The sequence below is a fragment of the Myotis lucifugus genome, unplaced genomic scaffold (assembly GCF_000147115.1).
Source record: "Myotis lucifugus unplaced genomic scaffold, Myoluc2.0 scaffold_6, whole genome shotgun sequence".
Classification (NCBI taxonomy): Eukaryota; Metazoa; Chordata; class Mammalia; order Chiroptera; family Vespertilionidae; genus Myotis; species Myotis lucifugus.
In genome coordinates, this window is record NW_005871054.1 from 12,311,452 (window position 1) to 12,329,197 (window position 17,746).

The window sequence follows — 17,746 nt, forward strand, 5'->3', positions numbered from 1 at the left end:
CTCAGTGGATAAACCATCGGCCTGCGGACTGGGGGGTCCTAGGTTCGATTCCGGCCAAGGGCACATGCCCAGGTTGTGGGCTCGATCCCCAGTAGGGGGAGTGCAGGAGGCAGCCGATCAATGATTCTCTCTCATTGATGTTTCTATCTCTTTCTCGCCCTTCCTCTCTGAAATCAATAAAGATAAATATTTAAAAAAAAAAAATGGATCTGAAGCTTTGTCAGTAGAGGGCGCTGGAGAGACACTGCAAGAGGAGAGTGTAGTTTCCCTTGCAGCACGGTTGGCTTCCCCAGTGCCCAGCTCCTGCAGACCCAGGACTTCTCCATCATCCAGCCCTTAGAGCATGGGTGGCTTCTCCAGCACAATGCTGGTCCTCCGGCAGCTTGAGAACCTGCCCACACCCCAACTATAAAAGGTAGCTTTATAGAGTGGCTTTGGTGTCTGGTGAGACATCTCCCTATAAAGAGCTTTCCCCAGCACCCTAGAGCCCGGTTCAGCAAACCTTCTCTGGAAAGGACAGACCCCCTTGATAGGTTCTGTCACAACTACTAAACTCTACCGTTGTAGTTTGAAAAAGCCACACACCTTATGTAAACAATAAAACTTTATTTATGGACACTGAAATTTTTATTCCATCTAATTTTCACTTATCACAATATATTCTTTTCCCCCTAACCATTTAAAAATGCAAAAACCAATCCTAGCTTCTGGGCTGTATAAAAACTGGTGACGGGCCAGCCTGTAGGCTATAGTTTGATGACTCCTATTCTAGAGGGAAGATTTTCATGAAGTTTCACAAGACTGACTTTCCAGTGATGCCAGTGGCATACTGCAGCGACCTTTCTGTCTCTCCCTCAAACTCTGGGGCCCAGGGTATGTGTGGGGCTTAGGGGCAGTTAAAGGTCTCTTCCTTGGGTGCTGCCCTATCTCAGCCCTAAGGTAGTGGGGCTGCTCCCTACATCTGCTATTCCTATTGTCTTTAAAGTTCTTGTCACTTTCTACTATGTCCATTTCTATCAGTGTATAAGAAATTACCCTATTTAGCATCTTAAGACAATAAGCATTTATCTGTTTCCGTGGGTCAGGAGTCCAGGTATAGCATAACTGGGTCCTTTTCTTGGGGTCTTAAAGATTGCTGAAGATGTCAGCCAGGGCTATGATGTCATTTGGAGCTGGGGTCACTTCCAAGCTCACTGGTTTTTGGCAGAATTCAGTTCCTATGTCTCTGAGACTGAGGCCTCAGCCCCGAGAGTCTGCTGGGCGTTTCCTGATAGGTGACCCTCTCTGCAACATGGCAGTCTGCTTTAAGGCTAACAGGAGAGCACCTCTGCTATTGCTGTTCACCTTTAGACATTCTTTTAAAAGCATCATCTGATTAAGTCAGGCCCACCCACAGTAACCTCCCTTTGAATTCAGTCAACTGATTAGGGTTCTTAATTATATCTACAAAATCCCTTCACCTTTGCTATATAATGTAATTTAATATTGGGAATGATGTATACAGTATAGAGCATATACATCCAGGGTAAGAAATCTTGGGGACCATCCTAGAATTCTACCTACTACAGATGGGATAAAAATCATGCTTAAATATACTTTTTACATTTTCTTTCATGTTATTTTCATAGTATTTTTAAAATTTTCCTATCAAAAGGAAAATATTTAACTTCATATAAAATACCAGGTGGGGCAAAAGTATGTTTATAGTTGTATGTGAAAGTTTATTCTTGTATTATTCTTTATTAATTTTTGTGTTATTTTCCATATGAACTATAAACCTACTTTTGCCCCACCCTGTATATTTGTACCATAATTATTCATTATATACATGTTGAAAAACGGGTGCTTCTAACTTGACCAACCATAGAATTCATGGTTCACAACATTTTCTATCAATTCTGCCTTCAAGGTATATTTGCCAAAATGCCAATTTGTCTAAAGCAGAATCTTTAGATTCATTCTGAATAAAACTGATTTTTCTATGAGGTTACATAATGCTATACATTTTATATTGAATATGCATGACTCATGCAGAACTCCAATTTGTAGTTAGCATTCAGAACATTTCGTAAACTATTATCTTATGTATATACTAGGAAATTTGATTCTATATGATTCAAACAAAGTTAAGAAAATTCAGTTTTAAAATGTTTATTTCATAGTTCATAAAAAAAGGCTTTTATGTACAAGACTCAAAAGTAAATAGGAAGGCAGCTTTCAATCACAAATGGATGAGTCGGCAGTCATTCAAACTCTACTGTGGAAGCATATTTAATGCACACTCTTCACTGTTGTGTATAAATAATTTCAACTATGCAGCCCAAGTTCTGGGACTATCAGAACTGCATGTACATGACACTTGTGGTCAATTTTAAGATTGGTAAAGTCAATTTCAAGCTCTTATATTTGGAGTACAGGTTTCACTATTACAAATATATGTTAACTAATAAAATAGTCTGCAAAGATTTCTCTGTCCCACACTCATACATTTGTAATCTGAGTCCATCTGCTAATTTCCCTTCTTCTAGTTACTATTCAAATTACAGCAGTTATCCGTGGAGTTCCCTATGCATCTCACCCATCTCCTTTATCTGCAATAGAAGAAAAAAGAGAGAAAACATTAAAATAATTTTCCAATCTTTTGTTCTTTCTGAAAAGTTAAAACAAAACCAAGAGAAAGCTATCATACAAGGAAGCACACACTGAGTGCATGATTCAAACTGCTGTTTAGAGAGCGAAGATGGCCAAAGTGACAGGGGAAAGTAGCAGGTAAGCTAATGTCTTTAAGAATGGATAAGATTTTTATTACATGTATGCCATTTTTACATCTAGGCAGAACCAATTCATTTTCTATTATCAATCTTTTATTTTATGGGTGAGGAAATTGAAGTTCAGAAGTAAGTAGCTAGTCCCAGACTACACAATTAGTTATAGGCAGAACTGAGACATGGTTACAACAACTACACCCAACAAACATTTTGCCCTGTGGCAAGCCTGAGACGAAAACTGAACCTGGATTACTTTGCTTAATCCTCATGAGTCTGCACTATTATCTTCGCTTTACACATAGGGAAACATGGAGGCTTAAAGAAGTTAAATAATTTGTCCAGCTAATAAGAGGTCAAACCCAGGTCTATATTGTTCTTAACCACAACACTACATTGTCATTCTGAATTTCTGATATGATTCAGTTTAGGGATAGTCCCCTAGACCAGTGGTCAACAAACCAGGTAAGCCAGATGATTATGGTATGGGAAGAAAATGGTAGAACTTTCTAGTTCCATTAATAGATTTTTTCAATATTATTTTACATTTCTGTGTTATTTGGTAACATATCAGTAAATAGCACATATACAATTACAAAAATACATAAATATACAAAAATTGGGTATACTGAAAATGTTATTGATGGATTTAAGAACAAGCGTGTTCGTATCAAATTCCAAGTGACTGAAACACACTAGCAATCTCACATTAGATTTCACACCAATGACTAGTTAGTATGCAACAAATTAAGGACATAATTAAGTTTATTTTTAATGATTATTATTTCACTAGCATAAAGACAATAAATCAGGTGATTAGTCATAGAGTTTCTCTAAAATAAATCCACCAGAGTATGCTTCTAAAAGACTCCACTAAATGTTAACACTTTGTAAAAAAAATATATATGTAACAGGCTTCCTATCCCATTATTATATGAGACAGAATTCCTTGTAAGTTGGTCTGCCATGAAACTTGAGCAAGAAAATTTAGGTAAGAGAGCATTGTAAGACTGTTCCTAAGACTCTATGGACAATATTACAAAAGGACTCCAGTGTAATTGAGACCTGTCAGTGTCTAGGAAGATATAGTGATTATTAGCAATAAAAGATTAAACAAGGGTCTTTTTATTAAGTAATCCATTTACCTCAGCCTTCTCATACTTTGTCTTTCTTTTCTTTGTGGAAATAACCTGAATGGAAGAAAAATTATTACAATTTTAGGACTGCTACCCAAACAAAAAGTTGGTCTAAATCAGCAATTTTTAACTGGTATGCCACTAGAATGTTAAAAATATGCAATACCTGACTACTTACGCAGGGGCACTGACCTCTTTTCCCTTAGATTGTCAAACAAAAATATGACAACGGCTAATACAATAGTCATCCAGTGTAAATGAATAAAAATTATACCTTTTTTTTTTTTAAGATCAGCAAAAAATAAATTTTTGGTGTGCTGCAGAATTTTATTCATTAGTTTATGTGTGCCATAAGATGAAAAAGGTTGAAGCACTGACCAGTGTGGCTCAGTTGGTTGAACATGGTCCCATGCCCAAAAGGATGCCTGCTCAGGGTGTGTGTGGGAGGCAACCGATTGATTTCTCTCTCTCTCTCATTTCCTCTCTCTCAAAAATAAATAAAAACAGCCTGACTGGTGTGGCTCAGTGGTTGAGCATCGACCTATGAACCAGGAGGTCACAGTTAGGTTCCTGGTCAGGGCACATGCCTGGGTTGTGGACTTGGTCCCCAGTGGGGGGCATGCAGGAGGCAGATCAACAATTCTCCCTCATCACTGATATTTCTTTTTTTAAAAAATATATTTTATTGATTTTTTATAGAGAGGAAGGGAGAGGGAATAGAGGGTTAGAAACATCAATGAGAGAGAAACATTGATCAGCTGCCTCCTGCACACCCCCTACTGGGAATGTGCCTGCAACCAAGAAACATGCCCTTGACTGGAATTGAACCTGGGACCCTTCAGTCCGCAGGCTGACGCTCTATCCACTGAGCCAAACCAAGTAGGGCAATCACTGATATTTCTTACTCTCTCTTACTCCCTTCCTCTCTTGTAGAGAGCGCCAGGGAAGGCACATGAGCATTTCTTTAATTATTGTCAGCTGAATCCAGTGGCATTGGCAGAGCCATGTCCTGGAAACACACCTTACCAGAGGCAGGAGTGTTGTCAGCTAGACCTTCAGCCCAGGTGCCGGGGGATGGGTTTCGTTATCTAAATCCAGCCAAGCACCAGGAATGAATACAACTCGGGTCCACCCAAGAATGCACATAATCTCCTTTGTCTTGACCTTTAGTAAAACTTCCTGGTTTTTGCTGTATAAAATAAACACGCTGTATTGGCTCTGGGTCCCTGTCTCTCCATCAGAGGGCAGTGGTCCCACCTGGCCCCAGCTTTTTCCTTCTATCTCTGTGTCTGTCTCTTTCTTTCATTTTCTCAATCTCCAACAGCCCCTACTCAGGAACCGGACCACTCTCTAGCCGCGCTGGATGCAGAGGAGAGAGAAATATTTACACTCTCTGAAATCAATAAAAATATATTTAAGAAAGAAAATAATGAATCATCTTCAATGAAATGTAAAAGCCTGATGTGCATTCTTCCACATACTGTTCCATCCTAATACAAACATCAACTAGAATCGAATCATGCAATATTTTTGCACAACCTGTACTGTCATAGGAACCCTACCAAATCAAAAGCTATAGACTGAACTCATTCTTTTCCATAGCCACTTTATTCCATGGCATAGATATACTATGTTCAGGTTGTTTGCAGATTGACCATTACTAGCAACACTGCAATATGTAACCGGACCATGCTTCCTTATGTACTTATACTTTCATTTAAACAGGACAAATCCAATGATTTCTATGACTAATCTTTTTTTTTTTTTATGCACCCTAGCACCCGCCATCCTATGACTAATCTTTCATGTGTTTATTTTTGCCATCTGGAATTCCTCTTCTGTAAATTGTCTATCCATACCTGCTGCCATTCCTTCTTTAGTTTCCTCAACAATTTGTAAGAGCTCTATATACATTATGCATACCTTTTTTTTTATCATGCATGGTGAATATTTCCCCCAGCCTATCATTGATATTTTCTTTTAAATATATATTTTTATTGATTCCAGAGAGGAAGGGAGAGGGAGAGAGAGATAGAAACATCAATGATGAGAGAGAATCATTGATCGGCTGCCTCCTGCACGCCCCCTACTGGGGACCGAGCCCGCAACCCAGGCATGTGCCCTTGACCAGAATTGAACTCTGGACCCTTCAGTCTGCAGGCCGATGCTCTATCCACTGAGCAAAACCAGCTAAGGCGATATTTTCTGCTTTACAGTATCTTTGCCATACAGATGTTAATTTCAATGATGTCAAATATATATCTTTTCTCTCTCAGATTCCAGATTTCTTGTCTTACTTGGTTTTCTTTACCACAGATTATTTCAACATGCACTGCCTGACTCCTCTCCCAGGTGCTCTGCCGTTCACACAGGTGGACAAGGTGGTTGGCCCCGGTGGGGTGAAACTGGAATGCAACTTGTTTTCTTCCAGGTGGAGTGCCAAGTGTGACGATCCCATTGAATTGACAATGTAAATTCCCATGTACCTTCAAATCTATTTCTGAATTTTTTATGTTGGTATGATTCCCTGAAGCTGAAGCACGTACATTTCTAGAATAAACCCCACTCCTTCGCGTGACACATCCTTCTCCTGAAGCACTGATAAATTCAATTTGCTTCACATTGATCACTTTTAACTTCTTGCTATGCTAACCTTAATCTGTGTTGTGTCGTCTCATCTCATTGAATGGCTGGAAGTTCAGGTATTTTGCACTAATCCTGGCAGGAGTGCTGAACTGTTTGCAGCGAGAACTGAATGACATTTGCTGCCTGACAGCAACCTAACTGACCTGCGAGGTGCACAGCTACAAGCTTTTCTGATTAGTATCCTTCCTTGCTTCCATAAGGTGATTTTTTTTTTAATAAAAAGGGACCAGAAATGCAATAGATTCACTCACTATAGAGAATTATTAAGAAGAAAAAAAATATTTTCATTTCATTTATATCATTTTGGAACATGGATGTAGCCTTTTGATAATGTCACCTTGCCTTGAAAGAATACAAGCTTAAATAAAACTTTACTTGTTTTGCCCTACCCAGTTTGGCTCAGTGGATAGAGCATCAGCCTGTGAACTGAAAGGTCCCAGGTTTGATTCCAGTCAAGGGCACATGACCGGATTGTGGGCATAATCCCCAGTGGGGGACTTGCAGGAAGCAGCTGATCCATGATTCTCTCTCATCATGGATGTTTCTTTTCTTTTTTTTTTTTTCATCATGGATGTTTCTATCTCTCTCTCCCTCTTCCTTCCTCTCTGAAATCAATAAAAATATATTTAAAAAAAACAAAACCTTTACTTGTTCTATACTCACCAGAACAACGATTCCAGCAATAAGTGCTATTGCCACAACCACGATGACAGCAATAATGCCAGCTTTTAGACCCTGCATTGAAAATTCAGGTGGCTTTTCATCAACATAGTAAATGGCAGTTCGACCAGGATCCAGATCCAGTTGTTCCCCATCTACTCTCAGGTCCATTCTCTTGGAATGGAACAAGGATTCATCTTTTACCTATATTGAGAAGGAGAAAAGCAATTTAAAATATTTTTTAAAACCTGGCCATGTGGAATTACATGTCAATTATAAACCAAAAAAAACTGTTGCCGCCCAGCCGGTGTAGCTCAATGGTTGAGCGTCAACCCATGCACCAAGAGGTCACAGTTTGATTCCCAGTCAGGGCACATGCCTGGGTTGCAGGCTCAATCCTCAGTGCGGGGCATGCAGAAGGCAGCCAATCAATGTTGATGTTTTTCTCTCATCAATGTGTCTATTTCTCTCTACCTCTCCTTTCCTCTCTCTCTCAAATCAATAAAATAAAAGAACTGTTGCCAAGAATCTTTATGGTTTCAATGATAACAGTCTCATACGCTGAAACTTAAAAAAGACCACTATTATAGGAAATTTTCAAACATATACAAAAGTAGAAAGAATGCTATAATGAAGTCCCATGTACCTATCACCAGATTCAACAATAAAAACACAAGGTCAATCTTATTTTACTCGTTCTTCCTTCTATCTTCCCCCTCAACCCCCCCCCCTTCTTCAGACCAAATTATTTTGAAGCAAATAACAGATTTCATATAAAAAATTAGCATATTATAAGATATAAACTGCCCAGCTGGTGTGGCTCAGTGGTTTTGTGTCAACATATGAATCAAGAGGTCTCGAGTTTGATTCCTGGTCTGGGCACATGCCCGGGTTGCGGGCTCGATTCCTGGGGAGGCGGTAGGGAAGGGAGCATGCAAGAGGCAGCTGATCAACAATTCTCTCTCATCATTGATGTTTCTATTTCTCTCTCCCTCTCTGAAATCAATAAAAAAAATATTTTAGCCCTATCCAGTTTGGCTCAATGGGTAGAGGGTCAGCCTGCGGACTGAAGGGTCCCGGATTCGATCCCAAACAAGGGCACATGCCTGGGTTGTGGGCTCGATCCCCAGTAGGGGGCATGCAGGAGGCAGCCGATCAATGATTCTCTCATCATTGATGTTTCTATCTCTCTCTCCCTCTCCCTTCCTCTCTCTGAAATCAATAAAAATATTTTTTAAAAAATACTTTAGAAAAATAAATAAAAATATTTTTTAAAGGATATAAAGTTAAACAAACTATTTTATCATACCAGCTATACAGCATTTCTCACCTAACTCTTATTCACGAAAATAATGGGAAGACTATACACACAAACTAAGCAACTACCAATGAGAGGTAATAGATAAGAATTATGTGAAGATATTCTAGGTAGAACAATTTGATAAAAAGGCATAAATAAACAAACAAATAAGAAAGGTATATAAGAAAGGTGATAAGAGTGACAGAGAAGACATTAATGGCAGCACAAGAACCACTAGCAGAACAGAGATAAGGTTGGTCTATACGTGGAGAAGCAGATGATGAAAGATCTTGAATCCGCTGAGGCATGACAAACAGCATTACATTTCTATACAAAGGAGTAAGACGAGGAAGATTATACTCACATCTTTTTCAATATAATAAGCCACATCAGCTATGTCCACGTCATTCTGCATTTTCTGAGTAGAATTCTGCACTAGATCAATAGTGATAATATCATTCTCATACTGGGGAGGAAATTGAAAAATACAAATTAATATTAACATAACCAAAATCATGAATATATAATTATTCAATAATCAGAATATTTACTATTTTATTTTCTATAATCTACACGTATCAGTGTTCCTTTCCAGTAGTAGATAATTGAGTTTATCACTAAGAATTTTAAAAATCTTTGGAAAAATAAAAAAATAAATCTTTGGGAGGTCTTTAAATCTATCCAAGGGAACTAAGACAGCAATGCAAACAATAATAATTACAATCATGTTTTCTTATCAAAAGAAAATGTTCTTCTCTTGAAAAGATTTTAGAATAAGATATTAAAGCACCATATTTGGCTAGAACTACTTTAAAATTAAAATGTTAATGAAACACAATCCAAAATGCAATTTGTATTTACCACATTCTGCTTTTAGGAAGCAAAAAAAGCATATTCCTTCCAAAAAGTTATTTATTTTCAAAGGAAGTCTTTAATATGAAAAATAGACCAAAATACCAGGGGGTAGGGGGGAAGAGAGGGTAAGGAGAGGAAAGAAAGCACAGAATAAACAGTGAAAATGAAGGAAAAAGAAAAAATTGTTTGGGGGCGGGGGTAGTCATTGCATCTATGAAGCAAAAATAGAAAGGGAGGAACAATTGGAGGCTTAGAGAGAACTTTTTGTAAATAGAAAATATGATAAAAATTAAAATGCAATAGAAGGCTTGGAAGACAAAGACATAGAAAGCTCTCAAATATAGAATAAATGACGGATAATAGAAGGGAAAGGATTAAAAAACCCAAGACTCAGAAAACAACAGCATAAGAGGTAAGAGAAAATTCAGGAGGGTGGGGATGAATTATGAACAATGGATTGGAACTAAATGAACTTTTCAATATCAACACTGGAGCTGTAAGATATTGGAGAAATACCTTCAAAAGTCTAAGGAAAATTGTAACTTTGAATTCTACACTAAGTCAAATTATCAATCAATTATAAGAATAATCTAACAGTATTTTTAGGCATTCGAGGACTCAAAATTGGACCTTCCATGTACCCTTTTTTAGTGCGCTTCTGGGGGATGGGCTCCACTAAAAGCAATAGAGTCTCTTTTTAAAAATGACATAAGACCTAGCTGGTTTGGCTCAGTGGATAGAGCATCGGCCTGCGGACTGAAGGGTCCCAGGTTCAATTCCGGTCAAGGCATATGCCGAGAATGCGGGCTCGATCCCCAGTAGGGGTAGCCAATCAATGATTCTCTCTTATCATTGATGTTTCTATCTCTCTCTCCCTCTCTGAAATCAATAAAAAAAAATATATATTTTTAAATGACATAAATTTTGCCACGCCAGTGTGGCTCAGTGGCTGAGTGTCAACCTATAAACCAGGAGGTCATGGTTCAATTCCCAGTTGGGGCACATGCCTGCGTTGCAGGCTCAATCCCCAATGTGGGGCATGCAGGAGGCAGCTGATCAATGATTCTCTCTCATCATTAATGTTTCTCTCTCCCTCTCCCTCTCTGAAATCAATAAATATTTTAAAAATAAAAATGACATAAATTTTAATGTAGAGGAACTTAAAAATAAATTAATACTGCTTTAAAAGAGTTCCATCACACTATTAAAGCATTTTCAACCAGTGTTGAAAAAGTTAAGGAAGAGCTAACTGGTTAGGACTACCTCCTGAGAGAGGGGAGATGGGAGTGAGGCACCCAAAAGGAAATGTGTCTAACAGCAACCAGAGAGCAGTTTGCCAGGGCAAGAAGACTGGTGTGTGTTTGGGATACTAAGAGATACAACATTTGCTTTAAGGGTAAACTGAGGTTTTCAAAGCCTATAAAAGAAAATAAAACAGGGAATTTGCTTTATGAAGTGCCCAGAGCTGAAAATGTTACTCAAATGCAATTTAATCACCACCAAAAATCAGATCCAAACCACACTGCTTCACCAACTTTCTGTAAAGCTCATTTACTAAAAAAACAAAAACAAAACTTACCAGAATATTTCCAATATATTTTGAATCCAGCTGATAACGAGTTGTGATGATCTCCTTGAGCGCACTGTAAATTATTAAAAATCATGTTTTTTTAAAAAAATGGTTGTACTATACAACATTAAGAAAATACTTTTTAGAAAATTTAATTAATTTTTTTTAAGAAGCACTAATTGTTAACTAAGCAGATAGCTCAAGGTCTGGAGTTGTCAATAACCAAACTTGTTGGAAATTTTATGCCATTTTGCAAATCTATACTAATAAAAACCTATGCGGTCGTCTCGCCCTCACGCCACAACGAGAGATCACCAGGAGGCTGCATGCGCGTGTGGGTGGGTGGGGGCTTGATGCTGCCTGCGTAGCATGGAGGCGGGGCCCACGGCTCCAGCCTACCTCTTTGGGGTAATCCATCAAGGAGCCCTGGATGGGTGGGCGGGGCCTACCTCTTTGGGGTGATAGATCGCGGGGCTCCCGCACTGTGAGAGGGCACAGGCCAGGCAGAGAGACCACCCCCCCCATCCCCGCCTGCGAGTACAAGAATTTCATGCACCAGGCCTCTAGTATCAAGATAATTGATTCAGGCTAGAATCATCCATTGATGCTAAACTATTGAATTCTACTTTGATTAGAAACAGGGTATCAAGGGTCTGCCCACAGATTATACTTATTTATTTAGTTTTTAAATTTTTTATTTATTGATTTTAGAGAGAGAGGAAGGGAGAGAAAACTATTAATGTGTTGTGCCACTTATTTATGTATTCATTGGTTGCTTCTTATATGTGCCCTGACCAGGGACAGAGCCTGCAACCTTGGAGTTATTGGGATGCTCTAACCAACTGAGTGAGCTACCCAGCCAGAGCTTGCCCACAGATTATACTTATTAACTAGTGGCCCGGTGCACAAAATTTGTGCAGGGGGGGGGGGGGTCCCTCAGCCCGGCCTGCACTCTCTCCAATCTGGGACCCCTCAGAGGATGTCCGACAACCAGCAGTCGGACATCCCTCTCGCAATCCAGGACCGCTGGCTCCTAACTGCTCACCTGCCTGCCTGCCTGATCGTCCCTAACCACTCTGCCTGCCAGCCTGCTCGCCCCCAACTGCCCTCCTGGCCTTCTCACCCCCAACTGGCCCCCCTTGCTGGCCTGATTATCCCCAACTGCCCCCCCCACCAGCTTGATCACCCCCAACTGCCCCCCCGCCAGCCTGATCGCCCCCAACTGCCCCCCCACCAGCTTGATCACCCCCCAACTGCCCCCCTGCCAGCCTGATCGCCCCCAACTGCCCCCCCCGCTGGCCTGCTCGCCGCCTACTGCCCCCCAACCGGCCTGCTCGGCCCAACTGCCACTCCTGCCAGCATGCTTGCCCCAAACTGCCCCTCCCGCTGACCTGATCACGCCCAACTGCCCCTCACTGCCAGCCTGCTCGCCCCCAACTTCCCCCACCACAGGCCTGATCACCCCCAACTGCACTCCCCTCCTGGCCTGATCACCCCTAACCGCCTCTACCTCGACCCTGCCACTATGGCTTTGTCTGGGCGGTGGCCACGGAGCCAGCTGGGGCAACCAAGGAAGCCAAGCCTCCCGCCCGCTCCGGCCGGCTCCATGGCTCCAGCCGGCGCTACCATCTTTGTCATGTCAATTTGTATATTCCCTCCTTATTGGCTGTGGGCGCCACCATCTTTATTGAGAAGTGACGGTTAATTTGCATATTGCTCTTTTATTAGATAGGATTAAAAAGAGGAAAATGGTAACTACAGTGGAGAAACCTGGTGACACAACCTTAACCACAGTTACCACCACCAGTACAGGAACAAGGTGACATCATGTCCTTCCTAGGACTGGTTTTATAGATGCTGGTGATAAACCAAGGGAAAAAAAAGTATAACCTGTACTAAATTATGAGGAAACATCAGAAAAACCAAATTTGAGGGACAGTCTATAAAACAAGTTGCCTAGCTGTGGCCCATACACTGAAGGGTCTCAGTATTAAATGCATACTGATTCCCAGTCAGGGCACATACCCAGGTTGCAGGTTCGATCCCAGTCGGGGTGTTATGGGAGGCAACCAGTCCATAACCAGTCTGTTTCTGTCTCTCTCCAAAAAATAAATTAAAAAAAAACAACAACAGGCCCTGGCCAAGTAGCTGAGTTGGTCAGAGCACTGTCCTGATACACAAAGGTTGTGGTTTCAATCCCTGGTCAGGACACACATATAAGAAGCAAATCAATGAATGCATAAATAAGTAGAACAACAAACCAATGTTTCTCTCTCTCTCCCTTCTCTCTAAAATCAATAAATTAAAAATTTATTGCAAACAAAACAAAAACAACTTGCCCACACTCTTCAAAATTATCAAGGTCATGGAAGACAAAGAAAGGCCAAAACAGTGTTCCATATTGAAGAGAAAACAGTCATGACAACTAAATGCAATGCATAATTTTAGACTGGGTCTTGGGTCAGAGGATAAAAAATTGTTATAGAGGACAACATTGGGGGCATGATGTCTACAATTTGCTCTCATATGGTTCTGGGGGGAAATATACATGCTTAGATAGATACACAAAGCACACACACATATGCATACACACATACACATATAAAGAAAAAATGTGGCAAATGTTTCCTGGTGAATCTAAGTGAAGGGTACTAGAGAAATCTTATTATTCTTACAAATCTATTTCAAAATAAGATTAAAAATAGTATGTACAGTATCTTTTTAAGAAATACGAAAAAGCACTGTGACTTGTTTTAGTTTTTCTAATGTTGGACGGAAGATTTGAGCATCGACCATGTAAATACAATATACTGAATAGCACTTACGTCTGCAAACTTTGACTATTATAAGGTTTTTCTCTTGTTTTGTGTCTTAGTTCAATGATGATCCAGCTGTAAAATAAAAAGACAGCATTAACTATAACAGCTCAGACTTTTACATTATATTATTTTCTTAATAACCTAATAGAGGTAACAGGAAAAGGATTTATGCAAAAGATATGCCTTTAATTTTTTCCTTGGCCCTCACAGATCTTTCATAAAGAACTCATCCAGTGGCTCTCTCTATGGAGCACCCCAGCACCTCCCCCCACTCTTTCCCCCAGAACCCGCCCCCCTTTCTCCTTGCCTCTCTTTCTCCTAAGCTCCAAGGGTCCTTCTTTTGCCTCTGTAACTTGTTTCCTGAGCCCACTTGTTCTACGACTCACTTCTTCTACCTCTGTGATTTTCTAAATAAACTTTTCCTTGTATTTAAAAAAAGAACTCATCCAGGAGGGAACATCCTTTCTAACACTGACTATCTGGCCTCTGGTCATGTTGGGCTGAGGTCCAGTGAAGACACAGAAAGACACCAAGAGAAACAGAAAAGTAACCTCGAAGCTCCAGGAGACAGAAGCGTAGAGAGCGACCATCTTGGTCTTGATACCTTTTCAGTTTCTAGTTCTTTCCAATAAAACCTTTCTTGCTTATGGTAGCTTGAGTGTGCTTCTGTTCTTTTTCATTACATAATCCTCAAGACAACCATATCTCACTTTAAAACTATAAGTGAGCCCTAGCTGATTTGGCTCAGTGGATAGGATGTCAGCCTGCGAACTGAAGGGTCCCAGGTTTGATTCCGGTCAAGGGCACATGCCTGGGTTGTGGATCAATGATTTTCTCTCATCATTGATGTTTCTGTCTCTCTCTCCCTCTCCCTTCTTCTCTGAAATCAATAAAAAATATTTTAAAAAAATAACAAAACAACAAAAACACCACTATAAGTGAGCAAATACATAAGTAGCTTAAATCATGCATATACATTTAATATTAACCCAACTTTGAAATACTGAACAGTGTTGAGTAAAAATATTAAAGGGAAATTATGTTTCATATGCTAACATAAAGAAAAAATATAAATATTGCTAGTGAATTTATAAAATATCTCTGGAAGGTTGTAGAATAAACAGTTCTATAGAGTTAAACTGGGTAACTAGGGGCTTGAGACGGGATGGAGACTTTTCACTGTACGCCCTTTTCTATCTGTTGAATTCTAAATCATTAAATTGTATTACTTATTCAAAAATAAGTTCAATTAAACAAATCTGAAAAGCATGAAAACAAACAGAACAGGCAACCCAACTCACTAGGTCCTCACTCGTTCGGAGCAGGTTTTCTCAGTGTCCTTATCTGTTCTTCTGACGCCAGCAGTGTTCACACACCAGCACGTGGTGGTGCCATTGCACTGCTTGGCTTTAAAGTGCCCGTTCTCGTCACAGTCAGGATCGTAGAGTCCGTCGTTATTCTGAATGGCGTCTTCGGGTTTCGGTCTTCTCCCAGACTTGGAGTGAGACATTTCTGCCTTCATCACCAAACATTTGGTAGCCACTACAAAAACAAACAAACAAAAAACTCTTAACGTCATACTGAAAAATAACTGCAGTTTTATTCTTAAAGGAAAGAAATTTTAATTTAACTTCAAACTCCCAGGGCCAAAGATTATTATAGACTCGCATGTTCCCCGCTCACTTTCTAAAGGCAAGACGCTGTCAGGAGTACGGTAACTGACAAAATAACATGATTCAGATTTGAGCCAGTAAAAGGCTTCCCAAGTCAAAACACACCCATCAAAGAAATACGTCGAAATAAAGCTGAAAGGCCGTGAAGATGTTCTACTCACATTTTGAGCAGATGACGGTATGCTGCGTACCGATGGAAGTACACCGGCACTGACCATACGTGTCCGTAGAGCAGTTTGTGGTCAGTTTGTAGTTTTCACAGATACATTCTAGGAAGAAAAAAAATCCACTTTAAAATGTGAATCCAACTATCGACTCTGGCGTCCCAGCTAAATTACATTGTGATAATAGCGTCCAAGTTACGGGGACACAAAGCCTTTAAAAGTGGTCCTGAATGTTTTACTTTTCAGCTTCAATTGGAGTGGCTGACATAATTTAATATAGATATATAGTCTACTTTGCACACATTGCTGTTTTAATTTTCGAAACCAAGAATACAGCCGTCTAAACATCAGATTTAGCTTGGTCCAGGGGTCAGCTCCTTCCCTCCTTCCTGTGGTAAGATAAACCCTTGCCTGTCAGCTACTGACTCTTCTTCCAAAATCAACAATCCCATTCCCTTCCTCCTCCCCCCAACCTCGGATTTTCTTATTAAGAGATGCTTGCTTTGGGGTTTAATAGGAACATATTCAGCACCTGCTGGACTATATTGTATCTTAAAAAATATATACTTTCAATTGAATTTGGGAGCACCTCAGTATATGCGTTTCCTAACACATACCCAACTTTTTTTTTTCTAGAGAGGAAGGGAAGGAGGGAGGGAGGGAGAGAGAGACATGGATGTGAGAGAGAAACATCAATTGGTTGCTCACCACCTTTAGGTGTAGGGGACAGGACCATGGGACAGGACAAGGCTCCAACCAACTGAGCCACACCAGCCAGGGGCCCTGGTACCCAACTCTGCTGCCCATCTGATTATTGATGTCAGTGTAACAGTTATATCCTTGACTATCTCAAAAGTAAATTTTAACTCCAAATGGCAAGCCCACCTAATTTCTTTTGTCTGGTTAAGAGAGTGCAATCATTAAAAACAAAAGTAGTGTGACAAACCAAAGAATTTTAATATTAATCCTTCATGTCCCAAGTTGGCTTTATTTTTGCCCCGTTTAAATTATAATCAATACTAACCACCTATATACTCTATCAGCACAAAACGAAATATTAGGGCTAAAAAATGGAGAAAGTATAGTGGCTGTCCTCAGAGTTAAAATCTTATGCAGCACTATACCTGCTCAAAGCACACTTTTCATGTCCAAGCAATGTCAAGTTTAAAACAGACCAATCATGTACACACTTTCTGAACACAGACCTATAGCAGCTATCATCACTGTAAAGGGATTTTAAGATTTCAGTATTTAACCCCAGACAGAATCTAGAAAACAGTGAGTTGTTTAAACTGCATTACTTTGAAAGGGTAATTAATTAGGCTGTGCCCTGTTTGTGAGAGTATAAAACCCTTTCGAGAAAACTTTGGCCAATAGCCATGTACTTCTGCCCACCATCTTACAAATGATAACAGCCAAGATGTTTATCCCAGAGTAAGAAAAACTGGAGTCAAACTACACGTCCGGCATTTGGATAATGGTGTGACCTTCCACGGTATAGACTATCCTGTCACCATTTAAATAGTGTTTCCCAACACTAAAGAAAATGTCAAACTCTGGATGCATGGGAGGGGCGGGGGGCGCGGGGTGTGGAATCAAGATATAACACTGGGTTTAGATTTAGGGCAACATTTAGAACAAGGTTAAAGAGAAAAATACACCCCATTATTAATTATGGGATTCTCTTTAAGTGGCGGGATTATGGGTTTTTTTACCCTTTAGGGTTATCGATATTTCTGGTCCCCTACACTAAAGCTGGCATTACTTATAAGATCCTTAGAGAGAAAAGAAAACACCTACAACGCCTAGGAGTCAAGGTCCAGGCGGACTCTCTCCCGCCCGCAGGTGAGGAGCGGCCCGGGTGAGCTCCCCGCAGGTGGCCTCCCGCAGCCACCTGTCCCCTCCTGAGCCCCACATCCGGGGCCGCCGCAGGTGCTCCGGAGGGGCGGGCGGCACGTCGCCGTCCAAGACTGCGCTCCCGGCCGACCCGGTTTCGGCCCCTCCAGAACCCCAAGTGCTTCGCACACACAGAGTCCGAAGAATCCCTGGACGTGGCCACTCCATCCCCTGCCCCCCCGCCGTCCCTGTCCCGGCCACCTCCCTAGAGAAGACGGCAAAGCCCCCAACCAGGCTGCTCCCACTCCCCCCGCGCCCCGGG

At 40.7% G+C, this 17,746-nt stretch overlaps 1 protein-coding gene across 1 annotated transcript; it reads right to left on the bottom strand.

Moving 5' to 3' along the window:
- Positions 1–2,135: 2,135 nt before the first annotated feature.
- On the bottom strand, positions 2,136–15,744 carry EPCAM (epithelial cell adhesion molecule). Its single transcript, XM_023746975.1, has 8 exons — positions 15,586–15,744; positions 15,053–15,293; positions 13,758–13,823; positions 10,942–11,005; positions 8,872–8,973; positions 7,211–7,411; positions 3,911–3,955; positions 2,136–2,591 (listed from the first exon to the last, which is right to left on the bottom strand). The coding sequence occupies exons 2-8, from the start codon at positions 15,271–15,273 to the stop codon at positions 2,550–2,552; spliced, it is 741 nt and encodes a 246-aa protein (XP_023602743.1). The 5' UTR covers positions 15,274–15,293; positions 15,586–15,744; the 3' UTR covers positions 2,136–2,549.
- Between the last annotated feature and the right edge of the window lie 2,002 nt (positions 15,745–17,746).

What these genes read in the sequence shown, in the direction of transcription:
- EPCAM (XM_023746975.1), bottom strand. Translation starts at nt 15,273, where the DNA reads ATGAAGGCAGAAATGTCTCACTCCAAGTCTGGGAGAAGACCGAAACCC. An exon ending in AATATATTGGAAATATTCTG is followed by an intron (nt 8,974 to 10,941) that starts GTAAGTTTTGTT and finishes TTTCCTCCCCAG; the next exon opens with TATGAGAATGATATTATCAC. An exon ending in CAAAGTATGAGAAGGCTGAG is followed by an intron (nt 2,592 to 3,910) that starts GTAAATGGATTA and finishes CTTCTATTGCAG; the next exon opens with ATAAAGGAGATGGGTGAGAT.